This window comes from Solenopsis invicta, chromosome 14 (assembly GCF_016802725.1).
Source record: "Solenopsis invicta isolate M01_SB chromosome 14, UNIL_Sinv_3.0, whole genome shotgun sequence".
In the NCBI taxonomy this organism is placed as follows: domain Eukaryota; kingdom Metazoa; phylum Arthropoda; class Insecta; order Hymenoptera; family Formicidae; genus Solenopsis; species Solenopsis invicta.
Window position 1 is genome coordinate 11,705,894 of NC_052677.1, and position 17,918 is coordinate 11,723,811.

At 43.5% G+C, this 17,918-nt stretch overlaps 1 protein-coding gene across 8 annotated transcripts in view; it reads left to right on the plus strand.

Moving 5' to 3' along the window:
* Positions 1-17,918, plus strand: part of LOC105201701 (serine/threonine-protein kinase tousled-like 2) — a 52,624-nt gene that overhangs the window by 26,946 nt on the left and 7,760 nt on the right. The window contains exon 1 of one of the 8 annotated variants that reach the window (XM_011169835.3): positions 14,645-15,199. The exons of 6 other annotated variants lie outside the window; for them this stretch is intronic. In XM_011169835.3, coding sequence (XP_011168137.1) covers positions 15,167-15,199 — 33 coding nt within the window. In that variant the 5' untranslated portion in view covers positions 14,645-15,166. Of the gene's footprint in view, positions 1-14,644; positions 15,200-17,918 lie in introns of those variants that run through there. One more of the 8 variants, XM_011169839.3, reaches the window with a different exon arrangement.

Sequence of the window (17,918 nt, forward strand, 5' to 3'; positions counted from 1 at the left end):
ATTTCTTATCGGACGACTCAATTTTATTTCGATACAAACGTATAATGTAACAGTCGTTAACTTTTCTCCCCTTCGGGTGTCTCGAATCTACAGAGTTCCGAACTAGATTTCGGCAAGTTGCTCGGCCGTGAAGCTGCCACCGCCGCCGCTGCCGCGTGCATAGATCGACAATGTCCGCGGACGCGTATTCTCGGATCCGCGCGTTAAGGTCCCGCAGACCACGGTGGGCTTCCCGTATAGCTGTCGGGGGGATTAATCGGCTAGGAATCCACGGAATGGAGAGCGAGGCGACGAACGGCCAATGGGCGGCCGGACGACGAGGCGAACGGACGGTGCACTCGGGAGAGATGTGCACCATGCGATGCAACGCGGTAACGGGAGACGCCCTGAGACCGCAATCTGCATTACCATCCGCTTTTACCGCCACATTGAACTTCTTTCGCCGACTGCTGATATATCGACGCCTGAGTAGTGGAGAGGCAAGACAGGGAAAATACTTGTCGCCCCTCGAGCTCCGTCTTCTTCGCTCTCTCACGCGATCTCTCATTTTCTCTCTCTCTCTCTCTCTCTCTCTCTTTCTCATTTGATCGCTCCGTCCCGCTTGCACTTTCGTCTGTGCACCGTCAACGGTACGATAGATAGGCATGCTTATCGAAATATCGATGCTGACTTTTCGATACTGAGTAGTATCTCCCGGTACTAGGGTAACACGTTATACAGTTGTCGATTCATAGAACGAATATCTTTCAACGCTCTCTCTCGTCTTGAGAATCGCTTCGCGTCCCCGGATAGATAAGCAGGTCTGAACTGTCGTCGATTGCGAGGATGGTTTGATAAAATTATTATCTTCAGCTCAAAGATCTTTAATAAAATTTGTTATGGAATTCAGCAGAATCGTGGATACCGTAAAGTTTCAGTTTGCCAAGCGGTTCGATTACTAAAATATCCCGCGTCAAAAATAAAAGATCGAAGAACTCGAGACGAGTAGAATCCGATAAAATCTTGATTGATAAAAAAAAAGTTACTAATTATAGAAGTGTTTTTCACGAGGGAAAAGAGGCGTGTTTTTAAATAATCAATCTGAATAATTCCGCGAGTACGATATGCGTGTTAAGTGTTCTTCGACTTGTGGTCATGCCAATGACGCGAAGAAAAGACGCGCATTTGCATAAGCGAGGTATCATTTGCATAAGCGAGGTATCTGGGATTCTGTTGAGCCACGGGATACGACACGCTGGTCTCGTGCGTCCTCGTGACACGAAGGGAACAAAGGTTTACCGCACGAAACTGGCGTTCATTTACCGACAGCCAATTTGACACGGGCAAAACTCGGTTAAACTTTAAGCCGTCGCCGCGTCTTCATCTTTTTTTGTGCGTCCCATGAAAGAGTCGGGCGCGCGGTTCACGGTTTTATTTCCCATGTGGAAGCTGATCGTCGACTATCCATCGTCCATCGCCATAACGCGTTTGTAGTTTCCTGATCCTAGAGATGGTGCCAAGTCTAAGACGCGAATGGTTTCGAACTCCGACTAATTTATGGAGTTGCATACCTTTTCAATGCTAAAACATCACTAATTTTTGGAAATTTTTTCAAAAAATTAATAAATTTGATATTTATAGAAAGATCATGTTTTATGATTATTAACGTGTAAAATAATTTTCTTAAACTGTTTTGACTTATTTAAATTGACTTTCACTGTCAATGAGGTTGCTATCGAGTCCACTCTTCTAGCGCTTCTGTAAGACAAACGAAATTGACAAAGAAACTTCACGTGAATAATTACGTTTTTGAGTAACCTTTCACTTCTTTCATATATTCTAGACATTATAAAGAATGATTTAAGATTTTCTTTTTTAAAAATTCAGAAGGTATGTAACTCTGTAACCAGCGCGATTAAAGTGTTGCTCAAGTTTCGGGCGATATTTCCCTTTTCAAAAAATTAATTATATTGAACAGACGAAATATTGTAGGTTTCACTTGTCAAATTAATTAGAGCTCGATCAGAGCTAATCCGTGTGGAAGGACAATAGTATCGAGTAAAAGAATAGCGTGCACTCATCAGAGAGAAGAAATTATATCAGCAATTAGAAATTCAAGGATAAATAATGTTTCAACTACGTATTAAAGTTGTAATAAGAAAACAATAAGTTATATGAACTAAGGAAAAGTATAGTAACTATTCGTAAGATAACTAACGGAAAAATAATAAAGAAAATGTAGGCAGAAACTTTAGTTGACCGAGATTCGAACTAGAGATCCTTTGTTTTTACTTCCAGCACTGAAGATGCTATGGCTATTTTTTACTGCTTTCATAATTATTTCATTCGTATGTGAATACTTAATCGGTCCTGTATACAATAAAAAAAATTTTTTTATCTCCAAGTAAATATTTTTATTTTAGCATAACTTCCTTGATTTAAATAAATACTAAATAGTATAAAATAATTTATTTTTAAATTTGGGACATATTTTTTAAATCAATGAAATGATGCTAAAATAAATATATTTCCTCGGACATAATAAATTTTTTTTAGTGTACACAAAACAGTTACAATGAAAAATATACACTGAGAGGAACACATTTTAAAACAAACAATTTGATTTAATATACAAAAATTATTTACTTGGTGGGTCGTAATAGCTTATTTATTTGCAATTAATTTGGACATATCTTAATTGAGATGTTTATGTAAATAAATGAAATAATTTTTAATCAAGTATTTTTTTCTTGCAGTTCTAGAAAATATTGATTGTTAGATTATTGTTATATTTAAAATAATCAAATTTTCTAATCTAAGAAAACAATTTAATTTAAGTTTAATAATATTATAAGTTTATTTGTAAAATCATTATTTAAAATCGTTATTTAAATAAATAGAAAAGTACAAAATTATATACTTGAGAATATATTTATTTAAAAGTAAATATTTTTATTTCAACAGAAGATATAATATATTAAATAAAGAAATATATTCTTTTTTTTATTTAAAGTTTTTTTTGTGTATTATTAACGTGTTGTAGTAATTAATTAATTAGTGTGGTTCGGTAGTTATGCATTCGGTAGTTATCTAACTGAAATCTGTTGTATAACTGAGAAATATAGTTGAATTACTACTTTACTATCAATTAACAGTGTCAATTGTTACAGTGTTTATATCTTTTTAGCATTTAGTACTACTTTGCTTCTGTCGTAAGTGGCAAGTACTTAAATTTTAGAGGTATTAAATTATAGTTACCGGAACTATTTTGTTTCCTCTTAGTGTATAATACGCGAATTCTCTAGACTTGCCACCTCACGATGCCAAAGCTCGATCTAACGAGGAACGATTCCGAAAAGTAAGAAGAAGATTCTGGGAAAGTAAGAATCGATCAAATAAATTTACTCGGTCCAAATGTGCATTTCATAGTTAATTGTGACTATTTCGAGTCTCTTTAACGTACATTTTCAGACAAGGGACGTCAATATTTTAAAGCGTGGCGTTCGATAAACATTCTAATTTGGGATGGTCGAGAAGCCATTTCGTGAATCCTCGACGGTAATAGCAGTGAACTGTGATGACATTGCCCCCTCGCGTTTAGTATTACATACAGGTGTAATAAACTCAATAATTAGTTGGTGCTCGCGCGTACCAAAGATAAAGAGTCTCCCTAGATAAAGAGAATATTTATTGAGATTTTAATGGACGATCCGCTGTCCTTTTTTTTTGCCCTTAATATCGAATTAGCACATTAAAACCGGCCGTTGATCGTGCTGACCGCGCTAGATTCGTCGCGTCCATTCATCATTTTCTTGTTCGTCCTACTCGTTTGAAAGGGGGCGAACGAACGGCGGCGACAGCAGCCCGACAGCCGTCCCTGTCGCTCGACTCGCCCGACATTTTTCTGCTCCCGCCATTTACACGTGTCTACAAACGCCGCAATAATCGTTTCATATCGCGACACATTGTTTATAATTTCATCCAAACGGACGGCGAGCTGGTCACTTCAGATCCGTCACTTCCGCCGTACATTCGCAATGTAGCAGAACAAACTGATAAGATATCTCGTAACATTATTAACCGGTCATATGACTCACCATTTTAACGGACAATTTTAGTTCATTGTCATATGTTACATCGTTAGTTATTCTCCTTCGACAAGCTTACTTGTGTGTAAAGAAAAAAAAAAAATAAAAGAATAAAAATTATACAACGTAATGCATGGAAGAGAGACGAGAGAAGCTGGTAAAATCGTTATTGCATCTGCATCGCTTCATCTTAATTGTAGAGTCTGTGCGCCACATTTTCGTTTACGCTTTTCCTCTCTCAAATCCTCGAACGGTTTTATAACCCTAAGGGAAAACGCACACGGAAGTCCTTCTCAAATGGAATACCAAATGTCGTGGAATAAAATTGTAAAATTGAAAATCGAATTCGCTCGTCGTCGTGCGAATTGTGCAAGCGCGTTTAAACGACGAAAAATGGCCAAGAATGTTAACGACTTGAAGACTGCTCAGGCAGGGTCAATTGCGCATCGTTCAGCATCGCTCCCTCACGGCGGGCCTTGTGCACACAGGTTGCACACAATCGCGACGGCGGCGGCGGCGGCGGCGGCGGTGGTCCTGTGGGCCTTGCGCGTCTCTCCGCGGATAAAGTCGGACGCACACAGCACACAGCATCCGTGCGCGTATCCGCTTTTTTCTGGCCGCCTGAGCGGGGAGCTCCCGGCGACCACCTAGTGCCACGTGCAGGAACTAGGGCCGGCTTTCGATCGTTACTGATCTACCTACGTTAAGTGTTTGCCCGATGTCCGTGCGACCAACGAGCCCCACCCTGATTGTTATATCGCCTGCCGCCGGCGGTCGCGACCGCCTTACGGCGAATTCGCACGATTTATTTTCGTACGCTCGGCGTACGTACGGCGAATGAATCATCGAAAGAATGAATGTTCGCGAACGACAAAACGCGGCGACGCGGTGAAAACGAGGAGAGAACCGCCGCGGCCGCTGGTGTTTCGAAACCGGAGTTGTGCCGCGCGTGCACAACGCCGAGGCGTAAACGAGAGGGAGGTGTTGAAAAACGTATGTTTGCCGAGAGGACCGCGAATGGGGTTTTTCCGATCGCATCTTATCTTTGCACACGGAAACGGCGGCGGAGAAGGGTCGCGTGCCGTGACGGTGGCGGATTGAGAAACGTTATTCCGGGCCTTCCGCGCCGGCCGCGCTGAAGGCTGGCATATTTCATCGAACGCATCGTCGAATAGCGAGAAGATCGCATCTCTCGCCTCTTTTCTTCGCGTATGCCGCGCGTCTGCGCGCCGGCCGCGTATATCCTGCGTCGACAAATCGTACGTGGTGGTCCCTGTCATAATACGCGGCCGACAATGTTGCATCGGCTGCGATGATAAGCCTTATCTCTCAGTCAGCGGCGATTCAGTCGCTCGCGGCAAATAAGCGACGCGCAGATAAGAGGTCGGTCTCGAAATAGTCCGCTCGCGTCTCTTCGAGTTTCGCTTTATTTACGAGAACGGCCGCTTTACGTAAGATTTACTCCGGAGCATATATATCTCGGAGTCGTGCGTGTACACAGTTGGTAAGAGAATTTTCCTTCCGTACGTTTCCTTCCCTCGCGTCTTCGCGGCGGCGTGAGAGAACGAGTCGGATACCGTAATTCCGAACACACAAAAGTTCGAGGGCCGACAGCTTCCGCGGACGCTCTCGACGCTCGGAGTCGAAACGATTTCGTATTTCGGCTCGAGAAAGCGGCTTTTGAGGGAAGGGAGAGGCGTGAGAGGGGGATGGAGGAGGAGAAAAGGTCATGGAATTCTCTGCGGCATGCACGGGAGCTTCCATGTCTTCTCTCTGAGTACTAAGTATTGACGCCCGGCAGCTCGAGAAGAGATCGCGATACCGTGACGAGCGCGAAGAGGCGGCGAACATGCTCGCAGGCTTGCCGTGTGTGTCACGCGACGCCATTGCGTAACGCGAGAGTTGCGAGATTTATGGAAATGTTGAACATGGCCGTCGCCATCGGGGGGATTCGTCTTTACGCGCGATACGGGGCTTTAAACGCGGTCGCAAAGCCGATATAATGTGTGTTACGGAGGCTAACCGTAGCGCCGCCGTCGGACGGCGGACGATTTCTAGGCGGAACGACGACGTGTCCGGAGACTCCATACGGGCTCCCTCCATACGGGCTCCACCTGTCGACATTATTTACTTGTCGTCTACGCTGCGTTAGTCCGCTACGAGCTAATTGCTGGAATCGGAATTTAGAATTTAAATGGCGCGTGAGACGTCGCGGAACGAAGGAGAGAACGACGTATCCGCTTCGCGTACGCTCTTCCATTTCCTGCAGTCAAATACTTTGATCCGTTATCCGTAGCATACGGTTTCTTTCTTTATATTTCTCGTTCTGCGAAATCGCGCGTTCAATCTTATTTCAATTAAATAGATCTTATTAAATTCCAATTAAAATAGAGCTTTAATCATTCGCAGCTGACATCAAAATCTAATACAGTTACTGATGCCGAATCGGTGAGACTTATTTAATTTACATTGACTGAAGGCAATTAATTTCTAGAAACCATAATGGCATAACTCGTATAGAAAAGAATGAATTCCAAGTTTATTTTAATAACAGTAATTCAAGAGATTATATAATTAAAAGATACTTAAAAGAGAAAGAGATACTTAAAAATTTATTTATGGGATATAATGTTTCAGTTATTTTACTGAACTAAATTCTTGTTTAAATGAAAGTTTAATGAAAGTTTATTCCTAGCAAATAACCTAATTAATTAAAGAAAAATGATATGCCTTTCACAGAAATGTGTATTTCGCGTGCGGGTCATCAAAATTTTTTATAATCAATATTGTAAGAAATGTCACAAATTTGCTTTCGAATATTTTGACTTTCTTTTCCCAGTGTAATTGACGTGTAATCTATTTCAATCAACTGATTAACTCTTGGAAGTTTAAAAATTATTTGATAAGTTTTTTCCTACTTTATTTATGATTCTATGACTTTCATCTACGATTTCTTTTAGTTAGGCATTATAACGTGTTATATGCACTGAGAGAAAAAAAATGGTAAAACAAATTTTATTTAACATAAAATTATTCCATAAGTCCTAGCAGCTTACTTGCAGTCATGTTAAAAACCTCTTAATTGAAATATTTAAGTAAATAGAATTAAGAAATAATTTTTAATCAGGTAATTTTTTTTAATTATCAAGATAATTGGATTTTTTAATTTATAAGAACAATTTAATTAAGTTTAATAATATTATTAGTTTATTTTTAAATCATTATTTAAATGTAAAGAATGTAAAAATACAAAATTATATACTATTTAAGGCAATATATCTCTATATTTACTTAAAAATAAATATTTTTATTTAAACTGAAACCAACAAATGCATTATATGGTTTGAGAAAATGTACATTTTTTTCATTAAAAAAAAAAATTTGTTCTCAGTGTGCGTGGATCTTGAAATTTTATTTTCGTTATTCGCGATAAGAAGTTTCGATTCCCTCCGTCCGCGAATTGCGAGTAGTGTAAACCGGCCTTAACGGGGAGCCAGAAATCTCGCGACCAGCTTAATGCTCGCCGTCCGAGACGAGGAACGCGAGAAAGAGGGAGGGAGAGAGAAAGAGAGATCGTATCGCGCGCACGCTGTTGACCTGCGGGAGTAGTCCGCGCGGTTATGTCGTAACTTTCACAATGAGCGTGTTCGTCGTCGCACCCGTCAGTGCCGACCGTCGTCGTCGGCGATGATCGGCGGGGCTCGGCGCACGCGATCGGCGATCTTCGTACGTTTGGTTACAAGAATCGGCTGCTCTCGGTAGACACCCGCTCCGTCGTCGTAAGTAGGAATGCCTATGGATATGCTGATAGTATCGAAGTGCCGATATTTTGTTCCTCCGCTCGTCGTCGCCTCCTGCGCGTATTTCCTTTTTAACGCGACGGCGACGACGACGGCTCGATAATGTTCTCTCGCACGGCCTTGTTCTCGCCCCTAAATCGTCGCTAAAAGCGGTCGCTATTGTTCTCAGAATAGATACCGGTTCGTTGGGACGATACTATTTATTGCGCAGATGCGTGATTTCGCTGAGCGAAGGACTAAAACTACGTCGCGTAAGAATTCGAAATTTTTCAGTCAATGACACGAAGCTTAGAATGAAATTTAAGATTGGGACGATTCACTGTCGGAATTAATGATTTTCTTCTATTTTGGAAATTTTTGTGGAAACATTTGGCTTGAAACAGATTCATATAATACTTGATTTGTTTTGAAGTACGCAAGAACCGAGATTGTCGAGATCCCTGGTGATTGAGGGCGACGGTAGCCATGTTGGCTCGCCGAGAATGCGAGAAATTATTGCGCCATTGTAAATCATTTAATCGTTCGGTGTTATGAGTAAAAAGGATATACGAGAGAAGGAATATAGTTATACGGAGATCGATAAATCAGCGTCCAAGGTTGAGGAAACCTTTATCCCGAAGATCTATTTATCATTCTTCACGTTATTATGATCAGTATTTTTACGCATGAAACGTTTCCTCCTATTTCTAGCTAGTCGAAGGTATCGCCGTGCCGTTGACCTGCCAACTGATCTGCGCGGTGTTATGTCGTAACTTTCACAATAAGCATTTTTATCGCGTTTATTCGATCGTTCGTTCTAAACCATAAATTAACGACATTTAATGAATTCTATGAAACGTAGCTCTTTTGCATACTGCCTCCTTTTTCCTCGAAAGATTTATCATGAAGATTTCTCGAGAGACTTTAAAATGTAAAATTATGATTTAATGGAAGGTCGATAAGAAGCTACATTTGATTTTAATTCGTTAATTGTCTTGGTCCAATTTTAATTGATTGCGAAACGCGGCGCCTAACGGGTTACGCCGTGTGAATGCGGCTTAATTCGGCCGCGAACGCGTCCTTGCACCGTGTCGGCCGCCGCGCCGTTTACACGGGGCGCCGGGCTGCATCTAACCTCTCGTGAGTGTACCGTGCGCGCGCGCGCACATCTCCCCGCCCACCCGCGCGCCGGTCTCTCTCTCGCTGAAGCGACGTACACAGAAAACCGCGTGGCGGTGCGGCGCGCACGGCGCAAGCCAAGACAACGAGGCAACGCCGCGTGGCCGACCAGCTGATCGCTCGGCGACGTGCACGCCGCGGGTAGGGAGGGAGAGGAGAGGGGAAGTCGCGCGCGACTGGGCTAATGAGTGTGCGACCTATTGGGGGAGACCCATTGGTGGGAGGAACGGCGCGCGGGTAGGGGCGAATCCGCGCGCGATCCCGTAGGGGGCAAGAGGGGGGCCCCGCTGTGTTGCCGTCACGTCAGACAGCCGTGCCTCTTGCTGCCACCACACCGGCGGTGTTTTCTACGATCGAGTGGCGGCGGCATTGCAAGGTCTAGGAGGCCGCGTACTCGAGACGCCGCGGTCGTTTCTTGCTGCCGACAACGCGAACCAAATGGCTCTTCCAAAACGTGTTTTCTCTGCGTTCCCGTTCTTACAAGCGGATTTTCCCAAAATTCTGCAGGGCGTAAATACTCGGAACTTTGAATGAACAGTTTACCCTTTGCCTAGTACAGTTTAGTAGAAACGACTTTAATCATTTCAAGATGTTTATTATTTTGGATTCACTTTATTTTTTGTACCTTATTAATTTTTCGAAACTTTATCGCAATCGAATGATGCACGCCATTCCGCTTTCGAATAATTTAGCATTTTTGTCAGTAGACGTTATTTATTAAGTCTTTTCGTTCATGGTATAATTTTAAGCTAATAGTTTTATAAACGAACGAAAGATACATACACCCTGTATATTACATAACCTTGACCTCTAACTTCTTAAAATCGTTCTCTATCTAATCTATCTATTCAATTTAATTCGATAATGTATACCATTATAATCAAGGAAGCAACATTTCTCTCAAAATATCTACAATCTCTGAATGGAATTCCTGGAACACAGCAATAGATCGTTCGAAGTAGAAAAACTGATTAGTCCGTTAGGCTATACCGGTTATAATGCTGCGTTACGCAAGAGAATATGCTGATGATTTCCTAACGAGCGTAATTTCAAAACTGAAATACCTGTTTTTCCTCTCGTTATTTTATCACGTAATAATATAATAAATCCTTGTTGCTATATTTAAAGTGAAAAAAGGAACATCGACACACGGGTAATAGAGTGCATTTCCGACACGGCACTTAAAATCTCGAACGTGAGAGAGAGAGAGAGAAAAGTTTCTTATATTAGCAACGGGTATACGCAGTGCGGATTTATATCGATCCCACGTCGCGCGTGTCACGGCGGCGCAAAATTCACAAAATCACACCCAACGTTCGCATTCGACACACCGACGTGAACGCCATCGTACGGAAACGATCGCGCTCATTTTCCCATGGAACTCGTGTTGCTCGAGGGGGGCAAAGGGGAAAGAGAGCGGGCAGACTTCCGAAAAGGAAGAGAGAAACCCGCCTGCGACGTTGTCGCGGTCTCCCGAAACGTCGCGACGTTGCCCTTCGGCTCCGTTTCGTATCAATAATGAAGGAATGGGTGCAGGCGACGAGAAGGGGTTGGGGGAAAGAGGGGGGGGGGAGAGAAAAGTCCCTGTGCCAATCGGTCGCGCCTCTCGTTGAAAACTCTACCTAACGGCTCGTTGTATACGCAATGGCGATCCGTCTCGCGAACTTTACGCGGACAAACTTCGTTCGCACTGATTGCCGTCAAATCGACGTCTCGCCTCTATCGAATTCGTTATTCGCGAATTTCACACACGGAAAAAATGTCATTCTCCTGCTTAAAATAGCGATTACTCAATTTTTATGTTTATCTTTGAGAAAAATATTTTTTCAACAGTAATCTTAAAGTACACTTGGAACAAGTTACTTTAACAATATTTACTTGAAATAAACTTCTATATACATACATGCACACATAAAGAATATACATATTTGAATCAAGTAAATGTTACTTCAAATACTTCATATATCCACAAATCTATCAAAAGTTCATCGTAAGCAGCAAATTTATTTAAAATATATTCTAAATCCTAATAATTTATTACTTCAATCAAGAATATTAAGTTAAATATTCAATTTGCTTATTATTTTGATTTTTCTTTGATATAATTTTATAATATTCTTCAAGAATAGTATAAATTCTTTTTTTCTAAAATTTATGATGAGTATATTTTAATACAATCATCAAGAAATTATTTCTTGTTAAAGATAATTGTCACTTATGAGAAGAAAAGAAGTAAATTGAATAAACGCTCTTTCTAACAATAGAATTGATATTTTTCTGTGTGTACATATCGTTTATACGTTGTAGGAGAAATAAAAAAAAGAAGACGGAGATATACTTTTTTTTTACGTATACGTTTAATCAATTTTTTTAGTTAACACTGGTAAATGTAAAAATTAAATAATTACAGTTGTATAAATTGTTGTCTAGACGATTCTTCGTTACGCAATTACCTCCATGTTTTAGAAATTCGTTTTCACGTGTTATCGTTCTGTGTGTGTATGTGTGTGCATTACATACGCTTTTACAAAATACTGAACGTCACGGCGTAGTTCACTGTGAAGATTGAAATGTCATCGTGTCGCAACATAAACGATCGTAACCCATCAGGGAGGAAACAACCAATCCGCTGACTTCGTATTCTTATGGCACTCGACATGACGTAAAATGGCGTTATCATTGGTCGCTTTTTACGCGAATAGCGTCATTTCCTGACAATCGTGAATAGCATATCACGTCACTCATCAGATTCGCGATATAGAATAAGGATATTGTTTGCACCAATCGTATCGTATCCTCACGCACACTCTCGGGGAGGGTTAGCCACCATTCACACAACAATTTACAAGAACAAAATTAATGTTGCATACAAATGATAACCGTTAGGAAAACTACCGTCGCTACAAGCAGTGAGAATTTCTTTCGACTTGTAACCTACATACTTCGTTTCGTTCAAAGGAGAAAACTCGCATCTCGCGTTCAATGCGATTACAATTCAACTCAGCATGTTTGAAGTAAATTCGATAAAATTATTTTATTTGTAAACCGCTCGCTTTTAACGTTTTTTTTTTAATCCTGCAATCATCCGTGAAACTTGTCAATCACATTCGCTCGCGCCATTCATTTCGCGAGATTATTCTCATCTCTACGATGATTTCGCACACGAGAGATTCACCATGCGCACTTAACACGTCCTCCACTTCGAAACTGTTTACCGGAATACTCCGATTGTCCACGTACGTAAGCTCGTTTCGGAGCAGCTCCGTTAGAATACGGAGCGCAGCTCAGACTTGCACGGTCGCTCGACCTGTTATGTTCGTCCGTTCCGCCGTGTTCCGTTTTCTTGTACGTGTCCCCTCTACTACCTCCGCATCTGCTCCCCTTCCCCGTCTCCTTTCGCCCCTCCACTGCTCGGCCTTTGCGTCTCTCTTGCTAATACGCCCTCGCACAGGCCGAAGCACGCGTCGGCACGATGTATTTTACAGGAACGTAACTAGCGGAGCCACCGCGAGGGCGCATTCACAAAAAAATAATTTGCCGCAAATGCGAATGTGATTTTTGTAAAGTTAGATTGTTAACCCTTTCCTTCGCAACAGTATTCCTAAAATATTATGTTGTTGCTTGAACCAAGAGTACAGTTACGAAATTTCAAAATTTTTATCTGTTACGTTTGCGTGCGTGCATAATTACTTTCAACCATTCATTAACCCGATTTATCAAAGTTGAATCTTATTACATTAACTTTATATATATATATTAAAGAATCAAAGAGTAGTATTATGTTTCAGAGCACAGGGGTATTTGGATTGTTTAGTACGTAGCTTCTTTTTATGGCACGTACTTCTACTTACGCTATAGTTTTGTAGTCGCCTGAGTCATGATATATATAATATATGCTTGATTGCTGCCATACACGAATTGGCACTAATCCATACGTATAGCGTGCTATGTGTGCCAGTAATGTGTCTACCTCGCTGCAGCCATATTGAAGTGTAACTTTAGAGACAAAAAATTTACTGTCTTTTACATGCTACCAACTTAAACTATCGAAAACACGAAATGATGATATACGAAAATTATTATTTTCTATCTATCGTCGACATCAGTGTCTGGTGCAAGGAAAGAATTCCCTTGATTTATTGCCTCTGACATTGTAATTGAGCATGATTGCAGTGTTCTGTGAGACCAATTGAGAATTTTCTTATTTTGCACTTACGAATTATTTTATGCATAAATCAATATACAATTCGTCAAATTAAAATCATCATTTCTCATTCATACTCACTCATTCATTCATACGCACACACATAGTGAACACCTGTTGTATAGTTTATCTTGATATTTTCTTTCGCGTTAGTTCGCAGATTAAAGCTCACAGCCCATCGTCTAAAAGTAGCGCAACCTAAATAGTTTATAAATCTATCGAAGTCTCAAACTCTTCGCCGTTATCGTTCTCCAAGCTCTGAAATTGTAAATATACTTCAAGCCCTCTCGAAATTCAGTCAGTAACAATCGTAGACAGTACTGGACGTATTACGTAGCCGAGTTTTCTCGGCTAGGTCGTAAAAGGTACTGTTTTCCATAAAATTTCATTTACACGTGGTGTAGCGGATAAGAGGCTGTCTTTTCTCGTGGGATAAATTAATGCAACGGACAAAAAAGGGGAACGTCCATTCGTTAACCCGACTCTGCCTGCTTCTCTCTGGTCCGAGATACAGAGAGGAGCGCAAAGTAACGCCGCAAGGCGGAACCGCGGATCACACACGGGAAACATATCTCGGCGGCGGTGGAGAGGCGAGAGCGACGAGGAGGTCGTAACAGAAGAGGGAAAGGGGGAAAGGGGTGGGCAGAGAGAGGTACAACAGAGCAGAGGCACCCTTCGCACGCTGTAGCGGCACAACTACACTTCGCCACATCGATTTTACCGGCTCGCTTGCACTCACACTCGGTCGACCCGTTCACTGAAGGAATGTCTCATATGCCTTCCTCCTCCCTCTCCCTCTTCTCTCCCTTCGAACCCCCGCACCCCGGCACTCTCTGCTGCTCGCCGCCACCCCCTACGGACCCTGTCTCCGTCAGTCACGGACGCGGTTCTCTTTCTATCTTATCCCATCCATCCCTTTCCTCCTCCTCCTCCTCCTCCTCCATCCAAGCTCGCCCAACGTCTGCCCCCGCTCCCCCGTCCGCCTGCCCCCTTCCCCCCTTCTCCCCCCGTGTTCCCACCCCTCACCGCTCTCTGTGTCTCTCTTCTCTTTACTCTCTCGTTCGCTTGTACATTCTACCAAAGTGTCCCTCTTTCTCTCCGACTCTCTGTTGTGTGATGCGGGGCGGTAGCGGCACCGCGCGGGGAGAAGTGGGAGGGAGGTTGCACCTTTTGCCGCATCTCGGAATCTCGCGCGTTGCTCATTTGCCGTACATAGAGAGAAGCGAGAGAGAGAGGGAGAGAGAAAGATACGGAGAGAAAGAAAGAGAAATAGCGGCAGAGAGACGAAGAGAAAGAGGGGGACGGGGGCGAGGGGAACGAAGAAAGAGATAGAGAGAGAAACCTCGGGGCTAGGTAGTAGTATGCGGCGGCGGCACGGTGGTCGGACAGTTCCAGTTCCGTTTCGATTAGGCGAGTCCACGCGCGCCGGGTTTTTGGCTCGCGTTCTCGTGTAACGCACCGGGAAAAGAGAAAGAGCAAGGAGTATACGTGTATACGCGCGATGCCGCTTGCCGTCGTGTCCATTGACGACGACGTCGTCGTCGTCGTCGTTGCTCGGCGCGATCGCCGCTGCCGTTGCCGCCGTAGTCGCTGTCGCCGTAGTTTGTGCCGCTGCTGATGCTACCGTCTCTGCTGTTTACTCGGCGCGCCAGCCGCACGCCAACATTTACGAGCGCATCCATAGGGAAACGGAGTAGTGAACGAACCTCGTGCGGCGAGGCGCGAGAGAGACGGGGAACGAGGGTGAAGGAGAGAGAAAGAAGGAGGGAGAGTCCGTCTCGCGAAGACGTGCAACACGCTGCGAGACACGACTCGGTCTTATGTCCCGCTCTCGACGATCAGCACGGTTCGTTCGTGAACAGACCGACCTCGCGGTTATGGCCACGCCAGGGGCAGGTCGCCAGGGTTACAGGCGTGCACCGTAAAAAGTCCTACACATGCCCCGATTTGCCGGGTTCGCACGCACGTACGTACGTATACACGCCAGCCGCCTATGCACGAATCGCTCCATATACGTGTACACACGCATAGCGTGCACGCACATACGTATACACATACACACCCACACGTACAGCTGTCTCGCACACCATCGCGCGCATCTGGTGTGCGCGATCGTATACAACACGGTGCCATCATCCGTCTCTCGACGGTGGATTTGCAACAACGGCGGTAGGAGAGAGAGACGTGTCTCTCTCTCTCTCTCTCTCTCTTTCCCACCGCCGGCCCTCTAGCCCAGTTCCGGGCACGGCCACTGATCCATCGATAAGGAAGTTTGCTGTCCTCTCCCGCAGTGAATTCGTTCGTGCCGGTCGTGCGCGATACGCGAGGAATCCGCGGGATCGAGCATCTCTCGTTGTCGCATAGTCGGGGCCGAGGCGCGATATACTACCAGTCACGTGACCGGGCTACCTGCGGGACGGCGCGAATTACGGGTTGAAGAAATTAAATAATAGATTATATGTGGACATACATGTGCGATGTTTACATTTGGATACAGGTTGTCGTATTTCCCTCTTACTGTTGTATTTCCCTCTTACGTCTCTCCTTGTATCGGTAAATTTGCCAAACAGCATACCTGTCCTTTTTCTTCTTTTTTTTCTATTTCTTCCGTGTCAAACGTCAGACACGTCGATTGTCATGACGGTCGACGTGTCATCTACGATAAAAGGATTACGTTTAATCCTCTGTAACGGTCTGGCGTGAGTTCCCAAAGTAAAACGTTACGTTGTACTCGTCTATCTTTCGAATCGATCTCGTCATGCCGCTTCAAATACATCATGACTCACTTGTAAGATCGCAAAAATAGAGAGAAAAAAAGTCATGTTTATTAACCTAGCTTTGCGCAACGAGATCGTCGCAAGAGAATCAATTTCGCCGTTTCACTCCGGCGGCGGATTAAGTAAGCGATATTCGTTCGTTTCTCCTCCTCACTGAGAAGGGGGACTTGCTCCTCGTAAGTCTCACGTGTGCGCTTTCTTTCTCCTAGTCCGCGCCGAGATATAAATAAGACAAAACAGTCTCTCTCGGAATAGCGCCACGACAAAAATAAGAGCATCATCAATCTAAGTAGATCGGCGTGCAAAGTTGACGCGCGGTAAGAAGTGCGTAACTAATCGGATCAATTAGATCAAGCTAGATTTTTCGACGATTCACGTCAAACGAGAATGGGTAGGTAAGCCAATCGCCGCACGTCCCTCCTCGCATAACTTGAGTGCATACGCGGTGTTAAACCGCGCGCTATTCAAACATAAAAAATCTCTCTACATGACCTGTCGGGTTCACATGATTTTAAACGAGAAAAATACAATTACTACAATTAATTACATAGATATTTATTAACATTACTTAGAACCAGTCTCACCAATTCCGTCTTATCTAATCGGTTGAGTAGTTATGAATTGCCAACTACAAAACTTAAAACTGATGGTATTATTTTGCTTTTATTGTCCATTTTCCGCAAATTATAATGTATTTAAAATATACTTTTAGTTCAGAATTAAAATAATTAGATCAGGGATGATCAGTTTGAAATATTTTGCAGTTGGCAATTCATAAATTTAATCAGCTAATTTCTTTTATGTAAGTTAATTAGATTCTACATGATTTTCAACAAGAAAATTACAGTTACTAAAATTAATTACATCGATATTTATTAACGTTATTTAGGGTCATTCTCGTCAACTCCGATTATAATCTAATCAGTCGAATGAATAAAATTGATCATTTTATTTTGTTTTCCTAGTCCATTGCCTGCAAATTATAAGTTATTTATGTACAATATACAGTTAAGAATTAAATAATTTTTTAATTAAAATTATTAAGCTAGAGATGACCATTTCGAAGTTTTGCAGTTGGCAATTCCTAAATTTACTCGGTCGATTTTATATATATATATATATATATATATATATATATATATATATATATATATATTACATATATATGTATGGGTTAATCGGAGTTGATGAGGTGTCGACCCTTGGTCGCGCACGCAGATGTTCAGCTTTTAGTGGCTGAGCTTCTCGTTCGATTTCACGACGACGGATCAGCAATGGGGTATTCGCGACGTTAACTCGGAGGGGAGACGGATATGAAAGCGCGTAGCCGAGAAGGCGACCATGTCGTTCGCGGGAATCGGGGGCGAGAGGGAAAAATGGGTAAGGAGGAAGAGGGAAGGTGACGCGCGCGTAGGTGCGTAATTTATCGCTACGCGGGACGCGCAACGGCCGCGCGACTACGTCACACTTAGCGCGCCGCGCGACCGGCCGGAATGACGTAGCGTGTCGTCGCTCTCTTCTCTCGCTTATCGGTGCTGTTAATCGGAAGAGGCTGGCGCGGCGTGCGGCGGGGGTCGTGCTCCCCGTCTCTCTCCGGCCGCACCGTCGCCAACGCCGTTGCCGCCGGTGGCATCCGCGGCCGCAGTCCGCGGATGCCGCTCGCGAAAATATGCGCGACACGAGAGAGTCAAGTTGGAACCGTGAGGAGGCCTCGGCCCCGTACCGCGGGGACTTCAGAAGCGCAACGTAGCGAGTGAAACTGCCCCCTCGCGGTGCGCGCCCGTGGTTCCCGATCATCGCCCATGCACTTCTCGAATCGTGCGCGCCGTCAAGTTGTTACCTCCTACCCCGTGCCCGCTACCCTAACCTTCCTCCCGGTTCTCCACCCCCTCCCCCTGCTTCCTCCTCCTCG